General features: G+C 36.6%; 1 protein-coding gene across 1 annotated transcript; it reads left to right on the top strand.

Moving 5' to 3' along the window:
• Positions 1 to 2855: 2855 nt before the first annotated feature.
• On the top strand, positions 2856 to 10921 carry LOC113236362 (the record flags this gene model as incomplete). The annotated part of the gene is made up of 7 exons (XM_026472394.1): positions 2856 to 2897; positions 4293 to 4439; positions 8262 to 8306; positions 9202 to 9249; positions 9708 to 9755; positions 9914 to 9961; positions 10739 to 10921. Coding segments are annotated over exons 1-7 (553 nt in total), but the record flags the coding sequence as incomplete, so codon positions are not given.
• Positions 10922 to 11505: the final 584 nt, after the last annotated feature.

Below are 11505 nucleotides of genomic sequence, written 5' to 3'. Positions count from 1 at the left end.
TGACCCCCGTGCTAACGCGACTGTATCGTCTGTCGCTCTCTTCAGGTCGTGTGCCGGACTCTTGGAGAGAGGCTAATGTGCAACCAGTTCCCAAAAAAGGCGACCGATCAGACCCGCATAATTACCGTCCCATAGCCATTACTTCCATAATATGCAAAGTTTTAGAGCGGATCCTTAATAAACAACTGACCCAATACCTAGAAGATCGCTCCATAATTAATGATCGGCAGTGTGGGTTTCGTCCGAAACGATCAACGGGTGACCTTCTAGCGTACTTATCGTATATTTGGGGTGAGGCTATAGACAAACGTGGCGAATCGTTGGCTGTTAGCCTCGATATAGCCAAAGCGTTCGATCGGGTCTGGCACAAAGCTCTTCTCTCCAAGCTCCCGGCGTACGGTTTGCCAGCCCAGTTATGCAGCTGGATTGCCGATTTCCTTCGTGAGCGGAGAATTCGCGTCGTTTCTGACGGCAGCATTTCGAGGTTCGTGAATGTGAACGCCGGCGTACCGCAGGGATCCGTCCTATCTCCCACGCTTTTCCTTCTGCATATCAATGATATGCTTCCACTTGGGAATATTCATTGTTATGCAGATGATAGCACTGTTCATGGGGGATATCATGGATTCCCCGCAGCTGGGCGCGCCGATACTGACAGAGAGCGATCTGATCTTGTCGTTGAGCTCAATAGGATATTGGACCTCATATCTGCATGGGGATCCAGTAATCTTGTTGAGTTCAACGCCAAGAAAACACAGGTTTGCGCGTTAACAACAAAATTGTCGCCGTTCCTTCCCATGCCTTCTCTGATGAGCACAGCACTTTCACCTCGGAGCAGTTTCACCTTGCTCGGTATGGAAATCTGCTGTGATTTGAATCCAAGGAGCTACATCGAATCTGTGATCAAAACAGCCTCACGGAAACTCGGAGTCCTGAACAAGGTGCGACGTTTTTTCACGCCGGACCAGTTATGCCTGCTGTACAAAACACAGGTCCGGTCTTGCGTTGAGTATTGTTCGCACTTGTGGGACGACTCTGCCAAGTACCTACTCGATGCCTTGGATAAATTACAGCGTCGTGCTACTCGAATTATAGGCGACGAAGAGGTCTCATCACGCCTTGAACCTCTGCAACTGCGTAGAGATGTTGCATCGCTTAGCGCCTTTTACCGCATGTACCATGGTGAGTGCTCTGAGGAGCTGTTCAACCTCATCCCCCCTTCCCCGTTCCTGCTCAGAAGCACGCGTGCTGGCCTTCGTAGTCACCGTTTCACTACCTGCCGCATTCCATCGCGTACTAAAAGGTTCGGTGGCTCCTTTCTCTGCCGCACTGTTGACAAATGGAACTCCCTTCCGGCACATGTCTTCCCTCCCTCTTATGATATGGGGTCCTTCAAACGAGGCGTGAAGAGGCATATTGTAGGCAGGCAGGGTGGAGGCGGCTAGTGCAGTGAGGATTCCATCGCTGCACTAGGTTCCTTCGCGTTTGGATACCATTTTCCACTTAACATCAGGTGGAGTGGAGTCATTTGCCTGTCAGGTATAAAAAAAAAAAAAAAAAAAAAAAATTTTGGAAAAAATATATTCGAGATTGTGATAGGTTACCAAAAAGAATAAGTTGAGAGAGAAAATTCCACAGCATTATAATTATGTGGGTAGGTTTAGGTAGGGTTTAAATTATGAATTTTATTTTAAATTTAATTTTTATTAATTCGGAAAATAAATCAAATAAAAATAGGATTAATATTTCGTAGCTTTACTTTCTCAAACTCGTATCAAAACTTTCTATTTACTTTAAATTTCAGAATTTTATTTTAAAAGTTAACAATACTGGCTTCTCAGTGACTGGCTTATTATCCTGTCCTTTGTCTCGTTTTCTCTTCAACGGCGATGGCGTAGTCTACTAGTTTATAGGACATAAAAAATACAGTTAATTCGAGGATTGACTACTAAACATTGCTGTTTAAACGAAATAAAAATTAATTTAAATATTATGCATATCTCCATTGTAGTTTTAATAAGGCAAAGTCTATCGTCAGTGATTGAATGAATGCCATCATTACCATACCACTGACACCTAGCGATGGGCGAGTCAAGTCAAACTACTTCCGTGGCCGAACGGTATCCATGCTGGACTGCCACGCAGAGGTCTTGAGTCGGCCGCGGTCGGCCGGCTGATCGTGGCCAATTCGGTGAATCGTCGGTTCGAATTCATATGAATATACCCCGCATTACTCTCGGTACTTGCGACTCGCGATTGCACTGTCAGACACCGAGTTGAGTCAACTCGAGTTGCAACTCGAGTCAGCAATCACGTCAATTCGAGTAACGCGAGTTGAAAAGAGCACAACTCGTCCTATCGCTATGTCAGTCAATAGCCTAAAACCCTATTGAGACTCAATTGCCTTTGCCACTATGATGTCAGTGGCGACTCAATGGAAATACTATGCTACGATGTGGTTAAAATAAAATTATCGGAACTAGAGCTCTGGGCGGAACAATATAAAACTTAGTAAGTGCATTGTAGGACTTGCCATTGCAAGAGTGGTTTAGTTTTCTTTGTAATAATCATTTTGACTGTTAAATTTTCTTAAAACTGGTATGCATTTGTTTATGTAACAGTGTGCAGCTGATTGTCTGAACAGTGTACTTTATAGTTTCGTGACTTTCCAGATACATTCCTGCAGTGCTTGGAGCAAATCCGCATCCAATCAAGTCACGAGGACATCAGGGATTTCTTCAGAAAGATTATTGAGTATGCTGGAACTTCATGTGAGTATAGCATATCTTGAAAAGGGGAAAACTTTACTTTGAATTCTTACATTAACCAATTTTCTGTTATATTTATAGCGCTCCAAGGTGCCATGGAAATCTATGCTGTGACAACTGGATACAGAGGTAAACACATTTTGTCGTATTAGAGTGGCTTTTAGAGTGGATGGGAACTACGAAATTGATAGGGTGAAAAATTACTAAGTAAAACAATACATTTATATAGTATATTGATTTGTATTCTCGTCATATTTAAAAAAAATAGAAACAATGCTAAATCATCTAAAAATATTTAAATAAAATATTCTGGCTAATTGTACCTGCTAAAATTTTGCAAAATTGTCCCAAAATCATATGCACCGCGCGAGGGCAATGACCCCGCCACCCGCTTCACCGAGCGACGCGTAATCTTTCTGGATCGCTATTTACCTATTTTTTTATTATGATTATTTACTAGTATTGTTATATTTTACTAATTATTTACATTAAATAGAAAAGTTGATTAAAAAAGTTTTTTTGTAACTTAGATTTGGTACTTACCAACTTTAGGTTACAAGAAAGTATTGTTGACTTCACAATTTTGAAAGCAGAGACGATTTTTGCGCGCAAATCTAAGACACTCGTAATCTCCTCCGCGTAAAAGAAACCTTTCACATCATGCGTTAGGAACAGGCACGTACTTGCACTTGATGGTAATGCAAGGTCTGGTGAACCTGGTAGCGGTTATTTTTGCACTAACTCTTGTATATATACCAAACCACGTGGCATTTCATGAAAGCTAGCTAATAGATCACTAGAATGGCGGCGAGTTTGACTATTCCACCTTAATCCTTGTGCGTAAACGAGGTAATTAGACAGGCGCGTGCGCTGCGTTTGAGAAAGAAAGATATAGCAATACTTTCTCGGTTCCTGTGAACTCCGGCTGCGCTATAAGTTTTAGTAGCACCATGCAAGTCAATGACCTTTGGATCAAGCAGGATCAGCTGACTGCGAATCAATGTTTACCGCAATTAAATAAAAAATAATTTATTTTTTAGTGATTTGGGTTCAGTTTCGGATATAGAACCTCTATAAAGGATATAGACCTTCGGATATAGACCTCTGTAAAGATGGTGAGAATGCAAATCAATACATTGTACTTATAAAGAAAAAATCTGAGAGTGTTTAAGGCATAGTAGAGAAGAATGAGTAATGTAGGGTAGTGCATAGGTTAAGATAAGAGAAAATGGAGACTCGCAGTTGGAGGCCTCTGCCCTCGGGTATTGCAAACCGAGGACGGCGGTGCAGGGCCGGCAAGCAGCGAGATCGTTGGCTAGAGTAAGGGTCTTTCTTAAGAAGGCATAATGAGAAAGATGAATATGATTTTTTTTATTAAAAGAGGAATGATGAATGTATGAATGAATGAATTTAGAATGATGTCTTTTGTGAAAAACCTGTCTATAGAACTAATCATGCTTAACAACTTAATTTAGGCAATAGCTATTATATTGATACCAGGCAAAAAAATTTAAATCGTTCTAGATATCTTCGTAATCATTGAGAAGATCCTGAGGTACACGCGTACAACGGAAGACGTTATCGTCTTCCTGGAGACGATAATGAAATCTACAAACTCATCGAACATCAGGGTTGCTACCAACAAACTTAAGAAGTTGACCAATCAGAAGGGTGAGTGGATATTTTTTACTAAAGTCCAAATAGCCAACATCCAATCTTGGTTGGCTTATTGACATACATAGGATGGTAACCTACCACAAATTCGAATATATTTTTCGAAATAACGATTGTTCGAATTGTCATTACACCGAAAACCGAATTATAACGAAACCGTTGTTCTTTCAGGATATGTTGGATGTTTATCGCAAGACACGATTAGATTCGGTTAGGTTAGGTTAAGTTAGGTTTAAAAGAAAAAACATTTTCCTCTCAAAATTACTTTCGAGGTTATGAAAATTCGAGCAAACGATATTTCCGGAAAATGCCATTTCGGACTACTAAAGATTTTTTAAATGAAAAAAATTTACGTTTTGTTTGTTTATTTATTTATTTATTTATGGCATAGCTACAGAATACAAACTGAGACATTGCTTAAAATTAACTTATACTACAATCTGAGTTAATTTGCACTCCTATGACAGCCACGCACGACATTTGCGAGGTAAATAAATGTACTTTTAAATTAACAAACTAGAAAAAATAATCAAACTCTACTCAAAAACTATAGTAAAAAATAATAATAATAATTAATTAGTACAAATCATGTTACACATAGATAATATTAAGAATAAGATTTTTAAATAAACAACATATTCAGTTTGTCCTTACAAATATTTAAATAAGTATATCGACTGTGGGAGAATATGTCCAAGTCCTTACACAAGTCATTATGGGCTCTACACATACGGTAAATAGGATCATTATATGAGACATTATTAGTAGTACATGGTAGAAAGAAAGCTTTTTGTGTACGTTTACTGCCAATCTTAAACGAGACATGGCTTAAGAGCTCACTTGAATCCATTTCACTGTTAACAATTTTAAACAATGTGGAATAGTCCAGTATCACACGTCTGGATTGGAGAGCATTAATCTTAAAATATTTGAGTCTTGCCTCGTAAGTCTCTAATTTCCTACGCATCCCATATCTCGAGCTCAAATTACGCAGGAACCGTCTTTGGACAGCTTCTACTCTGTCGATATGACAATTATACATGGGTGACCATATAACTGAGCAATACTCCAAATTGCTGCGGACCAAGGAAGAAAATAGCGTTATAATACTGTTCGGATTTTTGAATGGCTTAGTGACTCTATTAACAAAACCTAACATTCTATTTGCTTTGGCAACCATGTAATCGTAATGGTACGAAAAATTTAGTTTAGCATCAAGCCAAACACCAAGATCATTGACCCTATTCTGTCGCGTTAGTACGACGCTGTTCATATTGTACTGGTATTCAGTGATTGTTATTTTTTTGGAAAACGTAATAACGTGACATTTGTCTACGTTTAAATACATATTGTTTCTAAAACACCATACGCACACACGGTCCAAATCACGCTGCAAAGCGGCATAGTCATTTACTGTTTTTATTTCACAATATAGTTTTAAATCATCAGCGTAAGCTAGACAGGGGCAAGAAATGGAATCCACAAGATCATTTATAAACAATAGGAATAAAAGAGGCCCCAAATTAGATCCCTGAGGTATGCCTGATGTAGGTTCAAAAGGAACAGACTCGTAACCGTAAACCGCAACGAGCTGCGTGCGGTTTTCCAAGTATGAAGCAAGCCAACGCAAAAGCGAGCCGTGAACACCGAGGTGATGAGCCTTCTGGCAAAGAATTATGTGATCAACCTTGTCAAAGGCTTTAGCAAAATCAGTGTACAAGGAATCAACCTGAGAACGAGCATTAAAGGCCGCATTTAAGTAATGCACATACGTTAAGAGGTTAGAAGTAGTAGAACGGCCCTTAACAAAACCATGTTGCCTTGGACTGATTACATGTCTTAGGTGGAAATTCAAGCGCTCATGTACCATGGTTTCAAAAATTTTTGAGAAACAAGAAAGAATGCTAATGGGCCTATAATTTTTGACATCAGATTTACTGCCTGATTTGTGGATTGGGGTAATTTTAGCCAATTTCCATAATTGGGGAAAGTAACCACTACTAAGACTCTTATTAAATATAATACTGAGAGGCTTTGATATTACAGTCCCACAGTTTTTTACAAAAACCGGTGGTATACCATCAGGGCCTGCTCCCTTTGTTATGTCAATGGATTTTATTATTGATTCTATGTCAGCTTCAGAAACGATAAAAGATGAAATGCTATAATTCGATTCTGGGAAGTCCGGAATGTATGGCGTTTTTGATGGTTCGGAGTAAACTGACGCAAAGTGTTTAGCAAATAAGTTAGCCACATCACAGCCGGTATGTGCAGTATCGCCCTCGTAGTGCATTTGCTTCGGTAAGTTATTAGTAATTCTCTTGGATTTAGCGTATCTCCAAAAAGCTCTTATGTCATATTTAATGTTTGTCTCTATACTAGTAATATAATTCTCAAAACACCCGTGTAAAACGATTTTTGCCCTAGATCTAAGCATCGAAAATGTGTCGAAATCTCGTGGATTACCAAATTTTTTAAACTTTTTGTGATATTTATTTTTCTCGTTTAAAATTTTAATAAGGCAGCGGGAAAACCAAGTGGGGCACGTATTTTTAGAGTAAGTTTTTGGTGTGTGCTTCTCGATAACTTCCCATAAGTGGTTATAGAACACAAATAGAAAATCGTCACAATTGAGACCAGAATGCTGTTCCCAGTCGATTTGGGAGAGTTCGGAGAGACAGGAAGAAAAATCAGTTTTGTAAAATCGATATCTTATAGTGCGGTTCTCTTTCAGGAATGGTGATTTGGGGCAATGTATTTGTAAAATTAAATCAAGTGGGGGGTGATATTTATCACAGCGACTCAATGCTTGCGACTCAAATACGCTGCATGGCATGTCTGACTGTACGAAAACCAGGTCCAATATTTTGTTATGCTTATTTAAAGTCAAGTTAGATTGGGTCATATCAGTTCTATTAATAAAATCAGTCAGAGCGCAAATTCGGCGGTTAGTACTTATAGTAGGAGATGTCGTAAGCCAGTCGATTTCAGGCAAGTTAAAATCCCCAACAATAAGTGTACGAGAATTCGATGATGTCATAATAATACGCTCACAATTATCCAAAAATGCAACATAGTCCAAGTCACTGATATACGAAGGCAAATAAGCTGTGCAAATATTTAACTTAAAATTATAGAAATTATAGAAAGAAAGAATTTGTATTTGTGCTGTTCATACTTTTTTGATATTGTTTATATTATGATTTTATTGCTGTAGCTATTTATTGGCATTTCTACTTAATTTTATTTCACATTGCTTATTTGACAAATTATATAATTATAATTTTATGACATTATTTAACTTCAATTTAATTATAATATTTGCGTGCCAGTACCTGATGCAACACGTAACCCTGACACCTTGCATAATATCTTTTGTTACCGTGTTTGCTGGTGAATAAAATTTCATTTCATTTCAAAGTCTATATTATATAAAATACTATAACAAAATTAGTTCGTAAAAGCAATTCAAGAATGCAGATTCCTTTTAATTGGTGCCACATGTTATGTTTTGGAATGTTATAGATTTTTGATTGTTTATTTTATTTATACAAGTTGGCTTTAACTTGTTAATTTGATATTTCGGGTAAGAAGAGACGTAAAAGAAGATTTTATTCAAAAATATCAAAAAATTGGATAAGAATTTGTATGTTCTCGTACCGATAATCCAAAATTCGAAATCCTGAAAAAGTTATTAAGCAAAAAGTATAAATTATGCTTGTTTTACTTTTCAATCGTCTTGCAAACTTTATAGCTCGACTTTTGAGTACTTTCTTCCCCGAAATATCGATTCGTTTTTTAACACATTTTTTGTTCCAGGACTATTCGAGGCAATCGAGGTGATCTATTCAATAGTTCGTATAGGTAAGTATTTCCAATTAAATATCTTAAGCTTTGTAGTTTTCTCTGTATATTTCTTAAAGCAGCCTTAACTTAGAAGAATAATTAATAGATTCAGGCGTTACATTGCGAAAGTCCATGTTAATAAAAATGGAAGTATATTAATTCGCTACTCCCCGAACCCGAGGTTAAATCGCGCAAAATAGCTGCACTTGTGTTAAATATTTTTCATGCAGTTAATTTCCCCACTCTCGTTACGCATATAATTAATAAAATAAATAACGCAAGCGCAACTATAGTCACAAACACCAGCACTAAATATACCCAACGCGTGTTTCGCCTCTCCACGACGCATCCTCACGGGCTGTTGATTGTTCGATGCTCGGCCGAAGAAGTGTTTATTCGTGAAAATATTCAATACAAGCGCAGCTGTTTTGCACGATTTAACCTTCACTGGGTTCGCGCAGTAGCAAATTAATTTACTTTCATTTTTATTACTTAGAAAAGCGCTTGCCTAGTAATTTCAACCACTGACTTTTCTTAAGTATACTAAGTACATCGCGCTTTAACTGTAAATGATAATTTAATTACTTCATAGTAATCACTTCAGAGAAAACATTTCATAATAATATTTGGTGATGTATCTCACATACTAACAGTAACAAACAAATATAACAGAGCTATAACATCGATGCGTTAGAGACAGGAGCTTAAACTGAGGTTGTTCTGTACCTGAAGATTTTTAGTCTCCACTTTCTGGTTGTACAATTATTACTTCAGAGTAATGTTAATTATTATGAGTGAGTAGGGAGCATGTGTGTAGACCTGTGTGTGTTTTTGAGACGCTTGTTCTCTATTGAGCTTTTGTGATGACGGAATGAAGAATTTGTGAAATTGCAATATTTTTATGTCCTTTCAGATGTCATTACCTTCTTCGAAGCTATCATTACCCTCAGCAAGCGATTCCGTAAGTATACGGTTTTTACTATACTATACAATTGTTTTATATATTTTTTATTTTCAATCTTATTTCCTACTACCACTATTTTCAACTACCTATATTTCTGTAACAATGACGCATTTTTTTTGACTGTAACGATTGTAATCGACTGATTCTCTGAATCACTTAATTTTGCTTGCTTTACCTCATTGTTACTGATAGTTAGCATAATGTGTGTATACGATACCTACTTCATTTACGCAAATAAAAATATATGAAATAAAATATATATTAAAATGCAGACAGCTAAGTACACAGTATTTTAGCCATTATAATGCAAGAGTCTCATGTTATATTTATTTGCTTTTATTTACATAAAACATATAGCCTGAATATAATGTAATTTCATGGAAAATGAAATTATTACTCTAAGATTTTTCATTCGTAGAAATGTAGAAAATCGTACAGAGTAATTTTTGTTCCAGGTTTTGACGAAGTCATTACTATCTTCGAAGACTACACCGAGGCAAAAGGTAAATATCATATTTATCGTTTATCGTTTGTTCTTAAAACTAAACTAATAATTTATTAATCACTGATTTGTATTTTAAGCATTAATAATGATTTACAAAACAAAAAGAAAATGTTTTAAAAATATAAATTAAAAATTTTTGAATGATTATTTTTACAGATTTCATTGAGTCTTTAAGAAGATTACGAGCATACACTGGAGAAGAAGGTGAGTAAAATTACGTGCATAAAAAAATCATTACCATACTTTCGAAAAATTCTTATTACAGTACATTATAATATATTAGAAAGTCTAGAACGCTCCATCGTTATATCATAACCTTACCACCCATTCACAAAACTTTGTTTCATCTGTCCTAATGACTACGGCAAAGGAATGAAATACACTGCCGGCAATGTTTTTTCCCGAAAGCTTCAATTCAGATATTTTCTAGACATCGTCAAGGATATTATCGCTTAAGATGAAATGAAACTGTGACCAAGCTCCCATCTATTATATTCTAAGTAATTACAAAATATAATAACATTGTAACAAATTTTAATAATAAAATTAATAAATAATAAATAAACTTCTGAATTATATTATATAGTCATGATTATTTTTGTAATTTAATTTAATTGGAATTTTCTTAGTGATAACCTCTTATTATACATACATTTGATAGTGAAGAATTCCATTGACTAGTTTAAATCTCGGCCTGCCTCTGCTCTTATTGATATCCTTAACACAGGACTCATAAGTGCAGTATTATTTTAATTTTAAGACCTTATGTACACACGCCAGCACATCAAGCTACACATTGACGTATCTTGTTCCGTTGCACTGGAGGCGATTTTCGAACAAAAATGTGTAGTCTGATGTGCCGTTGTCCGTACATACCATATGAAGACAATAAATATATTGAGTATCGAGTGTTGAAAGTAATTTATCATTACCGTCAATATATAACAAAATATCTCATTACCGTTATGTTGTACCTTTCAGATATCCTAAAAGCAATCGAACACATAAAACAAAACAAACCCAAGAAGATTACAATGACTACAACAACCACTACAACCACTCAGAAACCTCTGACTGCGATCGAGAGGCGGTTGATGAGGATCACAGGTTGCCATGATATGGAACAGGTCCAGGAGGTGTTTAAGAAAGTTTTTGGTTCAAGTGGTAAGTTGTACTGTTAATTCAGGCGAGCGTTTTGAACGCGAGTATAGATTTTAGAAGGTGAGGTGTGGGGGACTGCCTCTCGCATCCCGCAATCCGCGCACTTAAAATTAATATGCATTGTAATAAAATCACAATATCGTCGCCTTACTTTCTTAAATTCGTATCTTAATGATATGGAAAAAATTGATTGTATATACAAATTCGACAGGTTGATTTGCCTCATATTTACACACTGGCGTTTATCTATTCTTACAGCAACAACCTTGATAAGAAATTTAAAATAAATAAAAAGTTTTAGCATCTTCTGAATAGTCGTTCTTTATATAATACGAGTTTGAGAAAGTAAGGCATCGATATCACGCAACAACACAAATTAGTTCCGTCGCGCACCACTAGATGGCATTGGCGTCAATATAACAATTCTGCATCGCTGTGTTAAGATTTTCTCCCGCGGAAAGACCACTGTCAACAATTCGAATATAATGCGAGGAGCCTACTACCTACCTTGTGGTGCATCTAATACAGCTTCCTTATTTGGAACAGCGCTTTAGATCGCTCATCGCTCATAGTACGTATCTCCACTA

Source organism: Hyposmocoma kahamanoa, unplaced genomic scaffold (genome assembly GCF_003589595.1).
Source record: "Hyposmocoma kahamanoa isolate Upper Pololo Valley unplaced genomic scaffold, ASM358959v1 91184, whole genome shotgun sequence".
Taxonomy (NCBI): domain Eukaryota; kingdom Metazoa; phylum Arthropoda; class Insecta; order Lepidoptera; family Cosmopterigidae; genus Hyposmocoma; species Hyposmocoma kahamanoa.
This window is presented reverse-complemented; position numbering and strand designations above follow the sequence as displayed.